Genomic DNA, 22,650 nt, shown 5'->3' with positions numbered 1-22,650 from the left:
TCCCACTTTTCACTTAGGTAAAAATAAAATTTCAAATGCCTACATTAAGAACTAGAACAAAATTGCTCTTGTTTTTATTCTGAATTGTGGAAGAAAAATAATTCCTACTCATTCAAGTCCCGACTGTATATACTGTCCATCCCTATAAATATTGCCAATTAGGGCTGGCTTGAAAGTAGGTCAAACTTAAAGTAAGTTTGTAAAGATACTTAATGTAGTGTTTATTAAATGATTTGGAGTGTATGCATGGATTAGAACTTTCAATAACAGTCTAACTTTGTCTTCTGGTTGTGTGAAAGTGAGCTTATATCAAGCTAATCAGTCATTGGTTGGCTTGTCTCTTAGGCTATCTTGAGATTAATACTCTCTCTGTAATTCATTTGGCACAAAATCTGTTGACAGAGTAGACTAATCTTGGTAGTTCACATCTCACCTAGAGTTCTCTGGCACAACCACATGAACTTGGGTAATAGAGCAGCTGGTGCTGAACTGGTTAATTTCATCCACCTACCCAACACTCTGAAGTCGAGTGGGATGTGAGAGATAAATATTAAACTTGGGTACTTGGGTGAATCTGCTTTACTTTTTGATGAACTGATCATATCTGTGAAATGTCATCACTTCCATTACCTATTTCAGAAAAAGAAATCTGTTAGTTAAAGTGAATATTCACTTATTCAGGCAGCTTACACATGTTTGTGTTTCAGACGTCAGTGACCATGTCGCCAGGGGATCCGACGCACAAGTGGGCACCAACAGAGTTCAACCTGTGGCACAGTGTCGGGCCAGCGACCAATAAGCAGTCGTCTTCGGTGAGTACTATCAATTTAACCCTCAAGTTATCCAACAAAGGGACATCCCTTCAATTTATTTAGTTATAATTTTGTAAGAAAATGCTTATTTTGTCATGTTCTTGGTATTTGGTTTATTTTTATTGAAATCTTATGGAATATGCTGATGTCCATTAATAATTTTTAATGCAGATTGTGGTGCAAAAATATTCAATCACAACAAAATTTTATGTAATGAGTTCAAACTGGGAGATAACTGTCCTATAAATAAAATTTAGTAACTTGAACATGTTGAAAGTAACCTCTAGTATGGATGGTTGATATTTCCAAATGTAGTAGTCTGTTGTTCAAATGTAATACTGACAAAACTTATAAGCTATGGTTTGTAATTTTGAGAAGATTGTGTTTATTGAAAAATTGAATTTTCTTAGTTTTACTTACAGGCCAAATATAATTAATAATCATTGTAATTTTCTAGATTCTTGGAGTCATTTTACATTTATCTAGCTATTTTTATATATTTGAAGTGTTCTTTAAAAACAAACTAAAACTAAAAGCCATGTGGAGTCGTTTCAATATTGTAAAATGTAACTTTAATACATTAGTACTTCAAAAGATTCTTCACCTATGCATAACAATTTTAAAACTTCTTACATAAAAAAATCTTGACAAGTTACGCATTTGTCAATAGCAAGAAGAAGTTAGCATGGGGCCTCGTAGCTACAGTCAGCACCAGCTGGGCGCCAAGGTGGAAATGGTGTACAGCCTGTTGTCCATGCTGGGAACACATGACAGGGACGAAATGACAAGAACTCTGTTGGCTATGAGCAGTTCTCCAGAGAGCTGTATTGCCATGAAACAATCAGGTGAGATTATCTTCAGTCCTCACGTGTCATAAAGTGGCATGGGTGCACACTTAAAAAAACTAGTGTATTGTCATGGAAAGGGTTGCATTAACAGAATGCATAAACTTTGGAGTCCTTTCCTGAAACATTTTCAAAAGTAGGTCTTCCAAAACAGAGTTTAATGCATTTGTTAATGCCAGTTACAATTAGCTTAAAATTATAATATAACTTATACAAATTTTCCTGTTTTCGTGTTTTACAAATTTCTTATAATACCAACATTGAAAATAATTATTTTTAAACCAGAAGCCTTTATTTGATATTTTGATATAACATCGCAGGATTTACGAATATGATAATATTTGCCATATAACTGCTGTTTCATTAACCAACATAAGAAGTTAATTCAATTTTAAGTCACTTACCTAATTGTTTTATAATATGTTTAAATACATATTTTTTGACAGTCAGGAATATAATTTCTTCCTGCTACAATTGTTTCCCCAATCATTTTTTCAAATGTTGGTTATTTGAATCAAAAGCTCTAATTTCATACCAGAAACAATTTAACTGATGCCGAATAAACATTAAAATTGTTATGCTTGCCGTTGTTTTGTCCAGGAAAGTTTCACAGCACAGCATTTTTACTGGGAATTAATGAGCAACAACACAACATTGGAAATCAATTACAAAACACTAGTAACAAAATTTACATTATTATACTTTTTATAGAGCACATTTGGATGTGTGTAATTTTACTGTTTAATGTAAAGCAAATTATTTAAAAGATAATATCATCCCAATATCACCCACTTTTAAATTTTAGCAGTAATTTAATGATGCACAATATGGGCAGGATTTTTTTGAAACTATAAGGACATAATTTTTTAGAAAATTAAAATTTTGAAAACCTTTTTATTACAAGTATTTTGTGTTGTATATCATAGGAAACAACACGAAGAACAGCCTAAAATGATACCACTCCCTGTCTAGGTTAGTTACTACAGGTGCTTTGATGATATCAAAATATGTGGGTATTGTGATTTTGGTCCATTTTAGAAACCTTACATAAGTATATTCTTGCAACTATTTAGTATATTAAAAGATTTTTTCTATTCACTCTACACATTACCTGTGTATCACATTGTATCAAAATGGTCAGTTGATGTCATGGTTTAATTAGTTGAAATTATGTGTTGGTTTGACATGGATTGACCATGGGGAGGAATATTATTTATATTTATTGGAACTAAACAACCCTAGTTTAGGCCATTTTCTTACAAGAGGTCTTGAAAAGTCCCTATTTTTCACACATCAGGTCTGTATTTTCCCCTTTTTTCTCCAAAAGTCCTGGGTTCTCTGAATAATGATATTACAATTATGGTTAAGACCCAAACCTTTATGTTACGTAGAGGGAAGTAGTTGTTTGGATTGGGGAAGTAACGGAAGGGGTGGGGCTTGCTAGGGTTGAGTGTTTTTCTTAATTACTTTCCAGGGCACTGTTATTTATTATACTAATTATAGTGTCATCGATCTTATCAATTTATACACAAGATTTAGTTTTTTATTTATGTAAATACAATGTTTTAAATCATTTAAAAATTTATATTCAAGAAGAATTTTAGTCTTTAAATTTTGAAGTATGAGGTTGCTGCCTATATAACTTATTAAAACCAAATACACTTAGTTAATATTGATTTGAACAGCACTCAACTATGAGTATGATACAGTATTTTAGATCCCACCATTTAACCTCACAACACAGAAGTTGCCTTAGGATAGAGACTTAGTTAAAGCATAGTTTAAAACACGCTTTTGTGTACAAATATGGAAGTATCCTTTGTTTAGTGTTTCCCATTTTTTTATATAAGTGTATTTTGTAGTTATTATCATTATAACTATTTTACAGTAATTGTATGTGCAATATTATTTTGTGATAATATAAAACTGTAGCTTTTGTTCTTAATATAATCTGAATAGAAATACAGTTTTATAAAAATGAGAATTAATATAAAGGTTGTTACTATTGTTATAATTTAGGAAACAATGATGTAATATTAACTGTATTTAATAATTACAATAATATGAATTTATTATAATTAAGAATAATCATAAAATTAAAGTTTTTCAATTTTTACTAAACCAATGTAATGTGTCTTGCATTTTTATGTGGTAATACAGTATAATTAAGGTATGTTTTCACTTTATTTTTAAAACCCAGAAGTAATTTCTCTGTATACATTTCTGAGGACAAACAAAAATAAGTCTTACATTGGTAACAAGTGAAGAGTGATAGAGCAAAAAAAGTGTAATTAAACATTTTTAAACAACTAACTTTAATTTATTTAGAAAATTTTACATTTTTGGTGAAAACCTAAGTTCTGTTGTTGCAGGTTGCCTTCCTCTCCTTGTACAGCTGGTGCATGGTGGACAAGAGTCCAAATCTGTGCGCAAGTGTGCAGCGCAAGCCTTGCACAATCTTGTACACTGCCACACAGATGACAAGCGAGGCAGGAGAGAGGCTAGGGTGCTGCGGCTCATAGAACAAATACAAGAGTACTGTGGGAACATAACATCACCTCAACCTTTAGATCAAGGTAACAATAGCGGATCTGGTTAGGAAATTAAAATTTAGTTTCATTGGTAACAACATGAACATTTGATAAAAAAGCTTGTAAATGTATGTAGCTTAAAGTTTGTTACACAAATGTTTATTTTGATACATGCCACTAAATTTTGGCAGTACTACTTACTACTTAGTACTAGTACTACTTACTATTAACAGTAAACATACATTTTGAGAATGACTGCATCAAAAGTATAAAAATTATTTTGGTTACAATAAATAGACATTTGAAGGAATATTACCAGAATATGTACCATTTTCTTAATATTTTAACTTTTTTGGAATGTATCATCTCAATTAAGATTACATCAGTTTCTGCCTCCAAACTGAACCAGCAAATTTAAATTTACCACAATCGTCTACAAGACATTTTAAAATTTGAATCTCCCTACATGCACAGACAATAGAAGTATCACTTACACAATCAAAATGTTACAGAGGATGCACATCCTGGAGTTGCTATAGCAGCGCTCATGAAGTTGTCATTTGATGAGGAACACAGACATGCCATGTGCCAACTGGGGGCAGTGCAAGCGATTGCTGCTCTTATTCAGGTTTGTTTAGTCATATTCATAATATTTATTTACACTCTAAAATTTATTTTATAGGTCTGATGTAGAATGTTTACCAAATTCATGCATTAAGAACACGGTCACACTAATGGAGTTTAATCCCTTTTGAACTGAATGAATGCATTTAAACTGCCATAAAGTCATAAATGGTATTATTTTTTATAAGAGTAAAAAACTGCTCACTTGTAAACAATTCTTTTTTATGGATTTAAGAATTATTGTGGTACCATTCAATTCTACATCAAATGTTCTTTCTTTTCTTTTGAACATATATATTTTAGTTTTAATAAATTAAATAATATTTGTTAACAATCTCATCTTATTTCTACGTTTCCTCTACTTTCGGACAGAAAAAGTAATAAGAGTAGGATAACAATAGCTGTAATCTATAACTCTCTCTCTGCATTTTATCTGAATTTGATATAAAATGATTACCAATTTTTACCGAATCATTAATTCAGTAATGCAGTATAGAACAAAAACTATTTTCTAAATCAACATTTAATAATATAGTAGGATTAACACTGTTGCATTCAATGATTATTTACATTAATATAACAAATATGTACACACAGTGTTATTTTTGAGTAATTTTGGCTGATTGCAAAGAAGTGAACTATAGTAGAATTAAATTGCCATCTGTTACTAAAAGGTTAAGATTGGACTGAAATTTATGTGATGTTTATTGAGCCATACATTAATAGCATGTAGTGGACTTCGCTACTACAATAATATACACTACATTAGACAATAATAAGGAGTTAACAATAAAAGTATATTACTTGTTATCCAGTCTGTCATATGAGACAATTGGCTATGTCAAATAGTTTACTATCAATAAAATGATATTGGAGATTTGGATTACTAATGTAGAACACAGTTTGTGATATGATCTGGTAGATAGACGTCTATGGACTACGTGCAAGCAAATAAAACACCAGATTACCTTGTAAACTTTTGTGAAGAACCTTGAAGATATGATCATAAGGCTAGTTCAGTAAAAAATATAAATTTACCATAAATTCAGGATATTAAAATGGAATTTTTTGTTAATTTATGTGTTTTATGTTGTCATTAGCTTAACTATTTTGATCTCATACTTTATTTTATAATTCTCAATTTGACTTAAGAAGTGGTATGCTATAACAGACAGTTGGACATAGTTGTTAGTGCCTTGGCAGTTTTGACGATGATGAATCAAATTTTTTTAAATCTGGCATATCTAATTATTCTAAAGATTTCATTGAATCATCCAGTGCACACAAACAAAAATTAGTTGTTAGGAGAAGGTTGATGTGTTGAATCTTACTTATGAGACTGGGAGATGAATAGCTTACATAACAGTATTGGAGTGCAGTTGATATATTTGCTGATGATTATTTTTTAATAATGACAGAAGTATATATGGCTTCATTGGACTGGACTGGGTTATGAGGAGTGAGTGACAGTATCAGTGAATGTGACAGTAATTTATATTTTTTCAGTTTACACCAAAGTTATAGTATAGTTAAAAAGTGGACTAAAAGTTTGGTATAAGTATAAACTCTTCACAGGGCAATTAAATTTTATTTATATTAGACTATGTAAGATTTACAATAAAATATATGCTACTCACTCTTCTAGGAGATAAAACCACATGGTTGTAAGCAAAATTTTAATAGTGAACTAAAGAGTTTTGGGACAGTCCACAGTTTAACCATTTACAGTAACACTCACTATTTTAATTGTAATTGCTATTTGAAAAGTAGTTTGTGAAGAACAAATAATAATAATATTTAATAATCAAATGGTTACTGGCAGGAAGTGGCCTACTAACATGACTCCAGTGGTAACAAGCAATTTGTGAGCAGAGTATAATAGATTGCATTATCGGTCATCAGCTGTACCTGTCTACCTAATCTGTCTGCAGGTAGATCTAGTAGACAGACAATAACAGTTCAAGGTCAACTACTATTATCACTATCTTTAACTGACCGCCCACCAATACAATATCTCTGATTCATTGATTTATTTGGTGTAATACGTTGAGGCAGAATATGGCTAAACAGTGTATCATGCTTTACTGGTGTTTTTCTAAATAACTGTGTTTTTTGTGACACCTGCCTGTAAATCTAAAAATCTGAACTTTTATCTATTCATTAAAATGGTGGTAAAAAATACAAATGACTTAAAAGAAGGGGATTTTGTGTTTGCTGCTGTCCGTGGTTATCCTCCTTGGCCAGCTCAAATAGATAAAATTGAACACAAAAACAATAAATATAGATATTTTTCGTGTAATTTTTTTTGGAACGACGAACGAAAACTTCAAAATGCAATCAAACTAAACATTTATCCGTATGAGGAATTTAAAAATAAATATGGTATCCAGAGAGAAAATAACGCCAAATTCAACCTGGCCTTGGATCAAATTCGCAAAGCCCAAAACTGTAATGACAAACTACCCCGAAAAATATACAAACCAAAACAAGTGGAAGCAAAAAAAAGTCTTTGTCTACACCTAAGTCTCCACAAACACCTCAGATTTTTAACAACACCACAATGGAAACCAAGAATTTAAATCAAAAAACACTTTCCTTCCTGACACACTACCTCTTCAAAGTACAGTAGTTGAAGATTCAGCTAAAATGAATAATAACCATAACAACAAACCCAATCCTTCAGTTTCACAAAATGAAAAAATGAACATCTGTGAATCTTTGCTAGAGTCCCGAATGGGTATCAGATGATGCGGTTCAAATCTACTATGATCTCTTGAACAATGCATTCCAAAATGATAAGTTTTATTTTGTCAGTCCTGTAATAACAATAGCAATAAAAACTCTTGAAGACTACAGAGAAATTATTCAACCCATTTGTTTGCAAAATAAAGACTTTATTTTCTTTCCAGTAAATAATTCGCCAGAAATTCAAAATATTGGTGGTTCTGGATCCTCCCACTGGAGCCTTTTAGTGTTTGATAAAAAAACAAAAGAACTTTTATCATTTTGACTCAGGAAGTGATTTGAATCTTGAACATGCAAAGAAGATCTCTAAAAGAATCAGTACTTATCTAGACCCAACAACAGTCTTTCCTTTAATCAAAGGGCTGACACCTCAACAAAAACAACAGCATTGACTGCGGTGTATACATGCTCTTGGTAACTGATGCTATTGTTTCTGCCTTAACCAGGTGAAGTTTTTGCTTTACATCCTGAGATCCTAACACAAGCCTTAGCACTCCCACTGAATGGGAAATTTTGACAAAGCGTGCCCAGCTTGCATTAATAATTCATAAGAATCGGTACCTGAGTTTGAGTAAATCTGCCATACAGGAGCTGATAATCTCCAAATTTAGCAATAAAAATCTTACAAGATAATTATGAATAAGATACTTCTGAAAAACCAAGAGCTTGTCTCAGAGATATACAAATTAACACATAACACTACAGATCTCCTTAAAAATCAAGTACAACATAAGTCACACAAAAATCATTCAGAAAATAAGTGGACCTTAGCAGTTTCTAGAAGAAACAAAAATAATAATGGTACTAACCTAAAAAAGCTACCTCAGCTACAGAAAACAGCAATATCAACTTCAAATAATTATCAAATCTTATGTAATCATGATTTACAAACAAAACTATAGAAAAGAAAACATTCAACTTACAAGAAACAAAAAACCAAACGAAATTTAAAAATAAAATAATTCAATCAAGACCAAAAATAACTTTTGGGAAAAAAATTAAATTGGCAGTTTATTCAGACAGCCAGGGGCATGAAGTGGCTCAAGGTATTGAAAGGGCAAATCAAAACGAAATCAAAGCCGTGGGATGTGTAATGCCGAATGCTCGTCTTCTCCAAGTGACAGAAGCAGCATTGTCATCAACAGATGATGCCATAGTTCTTTTGGGGGGAACTAATGATGTTCTACAAAGTGATGTCTCCTCAATATAAAATCACTGGAAAGTGATCTAATTACTTTTAAGCAAGAACAAGCCAGTAATAATAGCCACAGTTCCAAGAAGATATGACCAAGACATATTTAAGCCCAGTACACAACACTATTGACCTTCTTAATAATTACATTAGAGAACTGGTGTTTCGTATCAAATCTACCTATCCTTATTGACTTAGACAGACTAAAACGATTTCATTTTAACCAGACATGGCCTTCACCTTAGTGGCAGAGGGTAGGACTAAGCTAGGCTATTTAATTATGGACATTCTGAAAAATGTATTTCCAGAAAAGGAACAGCAGAGTTTGGAAGTGCACATTGGTGATTTAAAAGGTGTTATGGCAAACACACATTCTACTGGTAAATCACACAATCAAGTTGAATCCAGTAACAAGTCAGTTTGTGAACTCATCAATGTAATTGAGGCTGACATGAATGACTTAATGGATGAGTTTAGTCATGACCAAACAGTTGGCTTTGCCCACTGTATCTCCGCTGACCTCTGTGATGATAAAACAGATGAGTGCAGGGGTTGCGCTGGTATCAGAGACCGTTTTGGGAAACCCACCCAGTCACATTGTCCTCAACGATTTTTTGACTTATCAGACATCCAGGTTTGGAGCATCTGTTTACGGTCTGGTGACAAAAAGATATATCATCAAAAGCCAGAAAAGTGTGATTATGATACTGCTTTCACTAAACTAACGGAAGATTTTAAAAGAAGAAAACTAAGAACACTGATCTGCTCTCCAATGGGATGTGTAAGGGATCACATTACCATAGAACATTTTGTGGCTAATCTTATTCTCTTCCAGAAAGCTTCAAATGCCTGTGTCAAGATAGTTAAAACTGACGAAGCATCTGCTGGTAAACTTAGAAATGGACTGATGCACTCTGATTTTGTTGCAAAATTGAAGTGTGAAATTTCTTTACACTTGACTTGACTCAAACCACTACTAAAGACTCTAATGCTCTAAATACTTCTATATCAAATGATGTGCTAGAAGTCAATGTGGCTGATACTACACTGCAAGATACTACTACTACACTGCAAGACACGTTTCGGAACATTTCTTCTGTAGATAATAGTTTAATACATTTAAGTAATCATGTCTTTTCACCTAACCCAACTATTAATAAGTTACCAATTTAGCCAATGTAAAACAGGAACTAGCTCAATCACTGAACTCCGCACTCTTTCTGGAAATCCATCTAACCAGCATTTCATAGAGTTTAACATAATATTTTTAAATATACAAGGTTTAAAAAATAAAATTGATGTCTTAGCAAGTTTTTTTATTAGTATGCCTAATGTGCATGTAATCTGCCTGTCAGAACATTGGCTTGGATATGATGAAATTAAATTATCATTTCCGGATAATTATTACTGTGCAGCTGCATATTGCAGACAGAACCACATTAGAGGGGGGACATCCATATTTGTAAATGGTAAAATTTCACAATCTAGGGAGTGGGACATTAGTGGATTTTGTGATGAATTAAACTTTGAAGCCTCTGCTATTTTTATTGATGATCTTAAAATATTGGTAGTATCTTTGTATCATTCTCCAAATGGTGACCCCAAATATATTTTTTATGCACTCTTGACACATTGCTGTCATATATTACGCAAAAGACTAATTGTGATATTATATTGGGAGGCGATGTTAATATTTGCTTTGATGTTACAAAAAACACTGCAACAGTTAGCAAACTGCTTAATATCTTAAGACAGTAATGATTTTTACTATTTAAATAATACACCAACTAGAGGAAAAAAATTGTCTAGATTAATGTCTTTATAAGAAGACATTCTCTCAAGACAGCCTCAGTCAGTACGTTCAAATTCCCATTCTCTGATCATGATTGGCATCACTGTCAACATTAGGATGAAAAATAGAACATTTACTAAAAACGATTACAATAATTCTAGAACTGACTATCCCATTAAATTGTTTATCCCTCAATGTGATTTTGAAAATCTATCTTCAAAGCTAGCTACTTATGACTGGAAAAAATTTAATATATCTAACTAAATTCAATGGTGCGGAATACATGTTTGAGTCTCTGTTCACTGTTATCATTAACAATATAATTTTTTTTAAAGTATTAAAAAAATTAAAACCGAACAATTATCCAAAAAAAAAAGAATAAAATGTGGTATACTGACAATTTAAGGAAAATGAAAGAAAAATTATTGTTTCTTAGTGACTTGATAAAGGGCAATCATAATCAAAATGTTTCCTTAAGAAGATAGGTATAACGAATTAAAATATCAGTATAAAAAGTCCATCAAAGAAGCAAAACTAGCTAGTAATGTAAATTATATAGAGCAAAGTAGTAATAAATGCAAATCGCTTGGCATATTATAAAAAATAATAATGTTCAAGTTAATAATTTCAAAACCAACATTGATCCTGATACTTTCAATAATTATTTTGTAAATTCTGTAAATGAAGTTAAACGAAACATAGAATCATCTGTAAATAATGTTCAAAGTCATGAGTTGCTTGCCAGCTATTGTGTCCAAACCAGTACTTTTCTTGGAAAAATATAACTCCAGAGAACGTTTTGAAAGCCATTTAAAAAAATGAAAAATTTCTGACAGCCTTGATTTTTACGATATGTCAAATAACTTATTAAAAAAAATAGCTTTAAGTTTGGTAAATCCTCTAGCAACCTGTATCAACCAATTACTAAAAGAGGGGGTGTTTCCTAGACAACTTAAAGTTTCCAGAATTTGCCCAATATATAAAAAGGGTCCGAAGGATGAGCCTGGGAGCTATCGTCCCATTTCTGTTGTTCCAGTCCTATCAAAACTAATTGAAACGCTGGTGTCTACGAACAGATTGTTGATTTCTTGGAGAGCAATTATCTTTTTTAATGCATCTCAATTTGGTTTTAGAAAGACTAAATCTACTGTTGATGCAATAGATGATTTGATTAGACAAATTAATCAGGTATTTGAAAAATAAGGCTTTTTGCTCAGGTCACCTTCTGTGACCTTAGCAAAGCCTTTGATTGTGTTAACCATTGTGATCTTATCACAAAGCTAAATTATTACGGGTTTTCAGATCCTACATTGAAATTTTTCAAGTCTTATTTACATGATCGGACAACAGATAGTTACCATCAATGGGTAAGGTCCAAGGACATAACAGTAACATATGGTGTCCCACAGGGCTCTGTCCTTGGACCACTTCTATTTTTTAATCAGTATAAATGATCTACCTTTCTCAGTGACAGCTAAAACAATACTTTACGCTGATGATACAACTTTTATTAACATTGCAAATAACATTGGAGAACTCTCAAAATTTTCAGATGAAACCTTAATAGGTGCTTCCCAGTGGTTTCGATCTAATGGATTTCTATTAAATGAAGAAAAGACACAAAATATAATTTTTAGCTTGAAACCTTATTTGGCCCCTCTTGATAACAGTTTTAGCTCCAATATAAAATTTTTAGGAATCTATATAGATAACCAACTAAACTGGAACCAACATACAGAATATATAAGCAAAAGGCTTTCTAGAGTTATTTACCTGTTAAAGTCGCCTTAAGAGTGCTGTTCCTAAAAACTATGTGAGGACTGCCTATTTTGCGTATTTCCAAGCAGTTTTTCGATATGGTTTGATATTTTGGGGCAACTGCTCAGGAACTGAAGACATCTTAATTCTTCAAAAAAAAGCTATTAGACTAATGACTAATTCTCAACCGCTGGAACATTGTAAACCACTTTTTATTCTGTTAGAGATTCAACGGTTATCAATCTATATATATTTGATTTAATTAACTATATTCTAAAAAAATCCCAAAATTTTTTAAAATTTAATATACGAAATTCATTCATACAATACTAGAACTAAAAACAATGCTGCAATTGGTTATCACCCGCCTCAGTAAAACCTTAAATAGTCACATGGTAACATCCCTGAAAATCTATAATTTTTTGGAACCTCTGGTAAATAAGTATCCACATAAAACCTTCACTAAGCTCTTTTATAGTTGGCTTTTGAAACACGCCTTTCTATAGTTTAGACGAGTTTTTAGAATTAAAAAACATTACATTTTAGATATATAATAATTTTTATATGTAAATGTTGACCAATTGTTTATTTACTATTTAATTTATATATCTAGGCCTAGTTTATTTTAAATTAACCTTCACTGACTAATTTATGCTACTAAAGCACTGTTTTTTCTTTTTTGTATGTTAGTTTAAGTTTAAATTATTTTGATAAAATTGTTTTATTTTGACCATGCCCTAGGCTGCAATATGACATTGTCAATGATTGTAAGAATTCGAACGACAAATAAAGATTTATTTATTTATTTATTTATTTATTTATTTATTGCTAAACCAAGAAATAGGTCAATCTGATGTTCACAATTAGTTTTAATTGATAAATTTTCATGTAAATTTTGAAAGAAAAATTTATTGCTTTGTTTTTATCTTGATGGTCTTGTATGTAAACGCTGGGTTTCTTCACTTTTATAAAAATTGAATTGTATTAACCAAGTCAATTATTTATATAAAATATTACTAAAGTAATTAGCTTATTGTATATACAGAGATTGTGTATCAAGTGAGCATATTAGAATGACCTATTTTGGTTGTTTTCAGTTCCACATTGCCTATGGTATGATTTTGTTTGTTCATTCCAATGTTAAATGTTTTGTAATTTCAGAAGAAGGTAATGCAAATAATTTGTGTTGCTGGGCCAAAATAATGTGTGACATATGTTTTTAGTTTACAGATATTCTTACAGTTATTAATGTGTATATACTTCAGATTTTCTTTTTTAAATTTATACTAAAACCTAGTATTTTGTATTTTTCACTAATCATGATACATACAAAACTTAAGATACAAAATAGACAACATAAATTGTACAAGCATTTGTCATTGCTTATCTATTCAAAGGCAAAACGTAAAACATAATTTTAAATATGCACAAAAACTGACAAATTGGGAAACATGATGTTAAGCAGCACAACAGAGGAAAACCAAACACACCACCAAGTTAAGTAAAATGAAACATCAACACATTTACTATCGCACAATACATAAAAGCCTTACTGCATGTTTATCTTGTTTGTCACATAAAGAAGGAAGTAGATATCATTTTACAAAATGCTGAGATTTGATATTTTTTATGCTTAATAGCGGTTAATGTCCATACTTTCAAACCACCCATTTCCAATAATAAACAAAGGTTCGGAACCAAGCATGACATTCTGCAACACTTTCGAGTAATAGTAAAATGAAAGAATAGAATTTCACATATATTTTAATAAACTTTTCACTAATGCTCAAACCACATCATTTAACAGATTTAAACTTAAAGTTATAGATTGGTTTCTCAAAAATTGTTATTTCCAAATAAATAATGTAATCCAATTATTATTAGTGATTACTTTCTTAGAGAGGGCATTTTGTAGCTTTTCTATATGAAATATCTGCAGTCTAAAATGTAATCTAAATGTGCAGATATTTTTCTTCTGGGATTATTTATAAACAAGGCCAGACTCAGTGCTCAGACATATCGAGATCCAAACAATACCTTCTCAAGTGTAACCTACCAATCTTGTTTGGCAATGTTCATATTTTGATTAAAACATTGGTTGAAAACTTTGTGCTCCAACTAGTATTATTTACCCATTTTTTTATCACCAATTAAAATTCAAACATTTTTACCCTTTTGTACAGATTTAAATTTCATTTTGCAATGGAAATAATTGTGTAGGTGTTTAGGCTCAATTAAAAGTATTTAATGAAATTGTAATACGTTACATTGTATTTATTATCTTATACCTTAAGTATTTAGTTGCCTTGCAACAATACCATATCTATCACTAAAAATAAAATTACATGGATCATAAGTTTGCCTTGGCCACTCCCAAGAAGGTTAGGCGTTGTCACATATATTAAAACTTTCTTCATTGCCACTTTCACTCAAACTTTCGTCATCAAGGTTACCATCACTCACTTTAAATATTATTAAATATTAATAAAAACACTACTTTTCCAAATTGTTTATTATTTCGGGCGAGGCCTCGCCCGAAATAATAAACAATTTGGAAAAGTAGTGTTTTTATTAATATTTAATAATATTTAAAGAATTTCCAATTGCTCCAAGAGTCTACAAATCACTCACTTTATTTGTATTTTTATTGAGTTTGTTCTCCACAAAGTTAATAAATTCTCTGAAAAGAACGACGCGATTTTTCCTCGACGTCATTTCAGACAGCAACTAATCAAAACAAACAACAGATGAAACAGTAAACAACAATCGATTTCGAGAGAGCCAATCAGCTTCAAAATCGAACATGTTATGACTATTGATACAATAAATATTGAAAAATGCAAAAATAATTGATATCGGGAATATTTTTTGACTTGAAAATTGTGAAATTTAGCGTGACGGGCAGTGCCCATGATCTGTAATTACAAGGTGCTAACTGATGATGGGTAGTATATGTCATCGGTAGCCAATAGGTTAAGTTAACTTTCTTGAATATGATATTCAATCAACAATGCACACACTTCTGTGGAAAAATCTATTAAGACTTGAAAATATTTGAGGCTTTATGACTTTGACGTCTTACTACAGGGAAAATATTTATAAAGCAAATATTGAATTGAAGAGGTTGAATTGTGCGGTAATTTTTCAGATTGACAATGAGATCCATGGCAGTGACAGCAACAACAGCAGTTGTGTGACAGTCCGCCGCTACGCCGGGATGGCTCTCACCAACCTCACTTTTGGAGATTGCAACAACAAAGCCCTCCTCTGCTCCATGAGAGGGTTCCTAGCAGCCCTGGTCGCTCAGCTGCAGTCTCCCAGTGAAGATTTGAGACAGGTTTGTACCTGTAGGATCAATAGTGTATCAAATCTCATTGAATTAGACCTGTTGCATCAAAATTACCGACATTGAAGAGTGTAGTTAATGTAATAGACTGTAAAATATTTTTACAATTAAACAGGTGTTCATTAAGGTAGTTAAAACTGACATAGAATATGATCCATGTAGGTACAGGGTCTGTTCAATAAATATCGGGACTGGTTCACTGTATCCTTGATGGAGCGATGCAGGGGGGGCCGACCGGCCGACCTCAGTAGAGAAGTTCCCCGCCACTCAGGCACACTTTAATTCAGTTGCCTACAGGCATGTGTTGAAACAGGAGGTGGATTCTTGTGATGTGTGACATAAACTCATGAAACAAGCTTATGGAGATGATGCTTTAAACCGCACAAGAGATTTTGAGTGGCACAAAATGTTTAAGGAAGGCCAGTAGCTCGTCGAAAACGATTACCACGTCGGACGCCTGACAACCGCTTGAACCGATGCTCAGGTACTCAGTTTTGGACTCTGACAGGTATTTAACCATCATGCTTATTGGTGAGGAGACCGCCTTTCAGTTGGATCCGTTCACAACATTGTAACAAAGGGTCTTTCGATGAGGAAAGTGTGAGTGAAACTGGCGCCTAAAACCTTGAGTGAGGAACAAAAACTGTTGCAAGTGGAAATTCTGCAAGAAATTTCGGACTGTGTCCAGGAAGTTGAAGATTTTCTTGACAACGTTATTACCAGCAATGAACTGTGTGTGTTCTAGTACGACCCGGAAACAGAATGTTAAATTTCAGAATGGCACAAAAATCGGATGTCAATCAAAACCATGCTGATTGTTTTTTTTTCGACCGACGTGGCATGGTTCATAAGGAGTTCATGCCTACTGAAATAACCGTGAACGCTGTATTTTATGTGCAAATACTGACATGCCTACGAATTCGCGTAATGCGTGTGTGATCCCGCCATTGCGAAGAATTGGAAACTTGACAATGCGCGATGCCATGGTTGTTGTGTGGCAGCTACTGGCGAAATCCGGTGTGACAATGTTGTCTCACCCCACTATAGCCCAGACCTAGCTTCATCAAACTTTTTCTTGTTTCTGAAAATAAAAAGGGAGCTCAACTCGACTCTATGGAGGCGGTTCAAGAGGCAACGACAAAGGTTCTGAACAATATTCCGAAAACCGACTTCCAGTGGGCTTTTGACGAGTGGCACTCTCACCAAATTAAGTGTATCGATACAGGAGGAATGTATTTTGAAGATTATTAAGTAATTGTAATGATGCCTGCAATAAATTTTGATTTTTGGAACCAGTCCCAATGCTTATTGAACAGACCCTGTAATATTAGTTGTAGTGACAGACAAAGTCATCAGTTCATTATGAGATCCAAAAACTTGAATTCAGATTAGCAGTAGCATGAAGTTAACATGTTTGCCTAATAAAAAAGGCACTGTCCAAATATCGTGCTGTTTAATTTTGAACTAAAAAGTTACTGAACTTTTGTAGTACTTGTTCATAAAATCTCAAAGGCTTAGAGCTTCTTAACACGTTCACTGCAGCAAACGCCATTTGGCGTTTTGTGATGCTATGACGAATGCGGCGAACGCTATTTGGCGTTTTGGGCGGGATGTTACTTCCCGACTGGTTTCAGCGTTATCTCTTGATTAGCCAGAACAACTAACCTTGATTAGCCTTGAGTACGGTCTGGGACATTATCCTGTGCGTGTCGTTTCCATGCAATACTTTTAATAGTTTTCCGAAATGAATAATAATAGGAACCGTGAGCCGCGAGATCCAAATAATTTGACAGTTAGTAAAATTGATAGATATTACGACTCTGAATCTGGATCAGAGGCATACAGTAGTGGAGTAAGTTACAGGCCAAGTGATTTCTGAGTCTGAAATGGAAGCAGATACTGCAAGTGGCGGCCCAGACGCGTCAACCGTGAGTAGCCACTCAAATCCCGATTCTCTCCAACCAAGCACCAGTCAAATTAGACACACAAATCTTTCTCAAATACCACTAGTTTGGGATGATAACCCAATAATGAAAACTTTTTTATTTAATCAATCAACTGGACTACGTGTTCCTACACCAGAAAATAATAGCCCTATTGATTATTTTAACCTTGTTATTGACGAACCCTTTCTCAAAGCCATTATCAGTGAAACCAACGCAAATGCAGAGGAAGTGTTTTTGTCTTCTGGCGCTCATGAGAATTCCTGAATAAGTCAGTGGAAAGATATAACATTAGCTGAGTTCAAAAACTTTTTAGGGCTTTTCTTTCATATGGGAATAGTAAAAATGCCAACCATTCAACACTATTGGAAAACAAATAAATTATTCTAGGTTCTAGGCTAGGTAAAGGTCATGCTGTATATGTTGACAACTTTTATAACAGTGTGTCACTGACCAAGAAACTTCTGACTGAAAAAACCTACATTACTGGGACACTGTGTGTCAATAGGATCAACAATCCTTCAGAAGTTGTGACCAAAAAACTAAAAAAGGGAGAAACTGTTGCAAAATATCACGAGGGGACAATGGTAGGGAAGTGGAAGGACAAAAGGGCTGTTTTTTATATATCAAACCAGTATGAAAATGAAATGACAGAACATGTTAATAAAAGAGGAGAGGCAAAAGAAAAACCACTACCAATTGTAAAGTACAGTATAATCAGTATGTGAGCGGAATCGACCGACAAGATCTGCTACTCAGTTACTATCCGTGTGAAAGAAAAACCATTAGGTGGTATAAAAAGTTATTCATACACATTTTGCAGATGTGCATAGTAAATGCTATCTTTTTATACAACAAACACAACATAGATAATAAACTATCACTGTTGGAATTCAGGATAAAAGTGATTGATAGTCTCCTGACTCCACTAAAAACTGAAGAACCCAAAAGAAAAGCAACACAACACCTCCCATCAAAATTCCAAATGGGTGAAAAAGGCAGACCTCTACGAAGACGTTGTATCGTGTGTAATGGCAATGGGATAAGAAAGGATACTACCTACTTTTGTGAGGCTTGTGAAAATAAGCCAGCTTTATGCCTCGGAGACTGTTTCAAAGCTTATCACAAGAATTAAATTGAGATAAGTTCGTGTATATAGTAATTTAGGGACTACTACAGCTCAAACTGTATTCTATGTGTATTTTTACGACTTGACAACATATATATTACTCATCACTGAACCAACGGAAATGGTAAGTACTATAAATACAATTATTTACAGTTTTTTAGTAATAAATACGCATAAAACGCCAATTGGCGTTACCTGCATATTGTATTTGTCATTATGATATATGCTAATAACGCCAATTGGCGTTATTTATTATTATTATATTTTATTGATGAATTAGTCATTGAATGTACAAAAGATACCCATTTAAATAGTTTTAAGCAGAAACAGAGCATAAAAATTGACATGCCGCATTCGGCGTAATTCGTCATATTTTTTCAGCAGTGAACGTGTTAAAAAAATCTTGCAATTATATTTTTATGCATATTAGAAATTAACATAGCTATATCACATCAACTTCAACTCAATACAAGTCTAGCATAAATTATTTGTGGATGATACCCAAACTTCTCTACAAATATTTTATAGTTTGAGATGCCTGAGAATAATTCAGTTGATGACATTTAAAACACAGAAATAAAACATTCTCAGAAATTTTACTAGAATTAATTCCTGGTTTGAAAAGCTGAGGTATAAAGTCTAAGAATTCATCTCCTATCCCACCAATATTCAGTTATTTGCTATAATATGTAGTTCATGACAATTAGACACAGCTGATGGCGTTTGCAACTTATAAAAAGTACCTTTAGCTGTGACTAGTATACAGGACATTAAATACATTTGAATTTTATTCACAACTCCTTTGTAAGACATTTTCTCAAATGATCATGAGAGAAAAATATTACTAAAAATTACAAAAAATATCTCACATATGTTTTTATTGCATAAGGTGACTGCCAGTGTGCTACGTAACCTGTCCTGGCGTGCAGATACCCACAGCAAGCAAGCGTTACGGCAAGTGAATGCATGCACCGCTCTCATGTTGACAGCAATGGACGTCAAAAAAGAGTCCACCATGAAGTCTATTCTGTCTGCTCTATGGAATCTCTCAGCGCATTGTAATATGAACAAGGTAATTTTGTATGTTCATTCTTTCTGGTGGATATTTATTTTGTAAGTGTTAATAAGATTTGACATAAGACATGTGCCTGAAAACAAGCTTTACAGGCATAGGGGTGAGTTTAGGTACAGAAAACATAAAATACGTTTGGTTAGCAATAGACAAAACTGCATTATGGAAACCTGATATTAAATTAACAACAAACAAATACATTTTGTAAAGAACACATATCTGGTTTCTTTATTGTAAAAAGAATTAAACAGATACTTGGCTTTTATACAGGTAAAATAAACATCCATATATCCTATTACGTGTTGAAATTAAATTGCAAGCAAAGAACTGGAACTGGACTGTAATGCAAGGTGTATCTTTGTGTCAGGTTCATTGATTCTGTAAGCACTATGCCACTCATCTGTCAGTGCTGTGTAGTACCACATTCTTTAGTTCTTCAGCATATTCAGATTTGGTTTGCAAAAAGTATTTTAAAGAAACAAAAATAACAATATAAACTATAAAAAAATAACAAGAAACTATGGTGAAAGTTTGATTATTTTTTTAATCTTTCAGAGTTCTACAAAGAATTTATATAACAGGTAAAAATTGTACAAAATTAGATGTCTCACAATAACATATTTTACATATACACATATTATTGGACTGCTAGTTTTGTTATATTTTCACTGTTAGGAAACTTTTTAATCTTAAAATAAAGATTGCTCCTGATTAGACAACTTACCATATTATCATCAATGTAAAATGTAATCATTAGTGGGATGATTATTAAACTTTAAGAAGGATTAGCCTGTTTTCCATAGTAATAAGGCTACACAGGATGACACAAACTCTCTCATCTACATATTATTCATTTTGCACAACAAATTTTAACATTCCTATCAAGTAAATGTTCCAAAAATAAAAATTAAATGATACTAAAATAATGTTCAGTAGAAATATATTATGACAGTGCTAACATGTATGATAGTTTAATGTTACGAAGAATTTATGTTTATGTATGATCCAGGCTGACATTTGCGCTGTGAAAGGTGCCCTGCAATATTTGGTGGAGATGTTACGCTACCAGGACGCACCTTCGAAAACACTTGCCATTGTTGAGAATGCTGGAGGAATTCTGAGGAACATTTCTAGTCATATAGCAGTTAGAGAGGATTACAGGTACATTCCATATATACTCTACATGGAAATTAGAGTAATGCTAAATAGTCCTATAAAAAGATTTTAAAACTGATCAGAGATGTTAACTTACACTGCCATTTTTACTATTTTGCACTGCACTACGTAATTCAGTAAATAAATTAAGATCATAAAATAAGCATTATTTACCTTTAAATAATAGTAAATTGACAGAGAATGGCCTTGAAGAGGCATGTGATTGGTTTTTATCAAATAAATAATTACCAAATACAAAGTTTAAGATGTTCTCAAAATTGAAAGCATAAATCAATAAAATTTTGTAGAATAATCATATTTAATATCATTTTAGTCAGTTTGTTGCTGAACATTTTGAATATAATATTTTTGCCTTTTCCAGTAAAATAGCTTGCATAGCTTTTTTTTTTTTTTTTTTTTTTTTTTTTTTTTTTTTTTTTTTTTTTTTTTTTTTGTGGCGTTGTCCTGAAACTCTAGATATGTTATTGAACAGTTTGACTAGTAGTACCTTCACTCTGCAGGATCTGCTACTGCAGGATCTGCTACGTCACTCAGCAATATTTTCTGTACTGTTTCTTTAGTTATAATTGTAAGCCTGAACATGTAGGTGACTAGGGAAGAACCATAGAAGTACTTTCACGTAGTTTCTGTTGTTCCCAATAGAGTGTAGTGGTTTGTTTTCTCAGTTTATTTTTAGGTATAATTGCTCACTGAATAACTGAGGTTTGTTATCCATTTTAGAATAGTGAAATAGATCAGAACAGTTAGTAATGAAAGTAATTAGTTGTTATTTCATTTTCTGTATATTCCTGCATTTTTGTAATTGTAAATTAATTTCATTTGTATTGTATATTATTAGTATAAACAATTTTAAAATTTTGAAAACATTCCTACTAATTAAAATTAAAATAGGCACAGTGTTTCTTCCTTCTAGATCAGTGTTTCTTTCAATATTACATTTGGTTCACCAAATTATATTAATAACTCTTTTTAAAGCACCATTTCACCAGCCAAAGGCTTAATAAAAGCTATTTAAAAATCCTATTTATAAAAGCTTAAAAGAGTCCTTTCCTACGTTAAATGTAAGAAGCCTAATCCTAAAAAGATAGGGATTTGACAATTTTCTGTACTGATTCTCGATACTATTTCAAACTGACTAACTCGGAAACTGAAACATTGGTACTGAAAATCATAATGAAATCTTACTAGGAAGAAGTGAATATGGAAACAAATTAAGGACATAGAACTACATAATGCAGTTCATATACACAATATGAACAAATATTCAACTCAGTTTCGTTAATTGTGCATAACATACAGCAAAATACAAATTAAAACTAGTATTAAACTATTACCTTATTTTAAATGTTCTCATAGATTTTTTGTGATCAATTTAGTTTGTTCACTTTATTTGGTTAGCTGATGCTCTCTCTACTGTACTATTAAAGTTGAATTTTAGTATGAAGTTTTATTTCAAATTTTTCAATCTCTCTGTATTGAATGTTATTGTAATTTATTATTTGTCCTAATAAACTTATCTGCATTTACCTTGTTACTATACATTATTTTACTATGGGGTTTGGTATAAATACTCTGACTGCAACATATTGCACTATAGTTTATTAAATATTTAGATGATCATTAAAATTTTGTGTAAAACTTTGGGAAACTAAACATTTATTTCAGAATATATTATATTTATATAG

The 22,650-nt window shown here is 32.3% G+C and overlaps 1 protein-coding gene across 2 annotated transcripts in view; it reads left to right on the top strand.

The window, feature by feature from the left end:
• LOC124369250 (adenomatous polyposis coli protein-like) overlaps positions 1 to 22,650 on the top strand; it is a 182,286-nt gene that overhangs the window by 75,891 nt on the left and 83,745 nt on the right. For both annotated transcript variants that reach the window (XM_046827142.1, XM_046827143.1), the window contains 7 exons: positions 708 to 812; positions 1,483 to 1,657; positions 4,030 to 4,233; positions 4,701 to 4,816; positions 15,448 to 15,636; positions 19,607 to 19,789; positions 20,799 to 20,950. In XM_046827142.1, coding sequence (XP_046683098.1) covers positions 708 to 812; positions 1,483 to 1,657; positions 4,030 to 4,233; positions 4,701 to 4,816; positions 15,448 to 15,636; positions 19,607 to 19,789; positions 20,799 to 20,950 — 1,124 coding nt within the window. The remainder of the gene's footprint in view (positions 1 to 707; positions 813 to 1,482; positions 1,658 to 4,029; positions 4,234 to 4,700; positions 4,817 to 15,447; positions 15,637 to 19,606; positions 19,790 to 20,798; positions 20,951 to 22,650) is intronic.

Source organism: Homalodisca vitripennis, chromosome X (assembly GCF_021130785.1).
Source record: "Homalodisca vitripennis isolate AUS2020 chromosome X, UT_GWSS_2.1, whole genome shotgun sequence".
Lineage (NCBI taxonomy): Eukaryota > Metazoa > Arthropoda > Insecta > Hemiptera > Cicadellidae > Homalodisca > Homalodisca vitripennis.
This window is presented reverse-complemented; position numbering and strand designations above follow the sequence as displayed.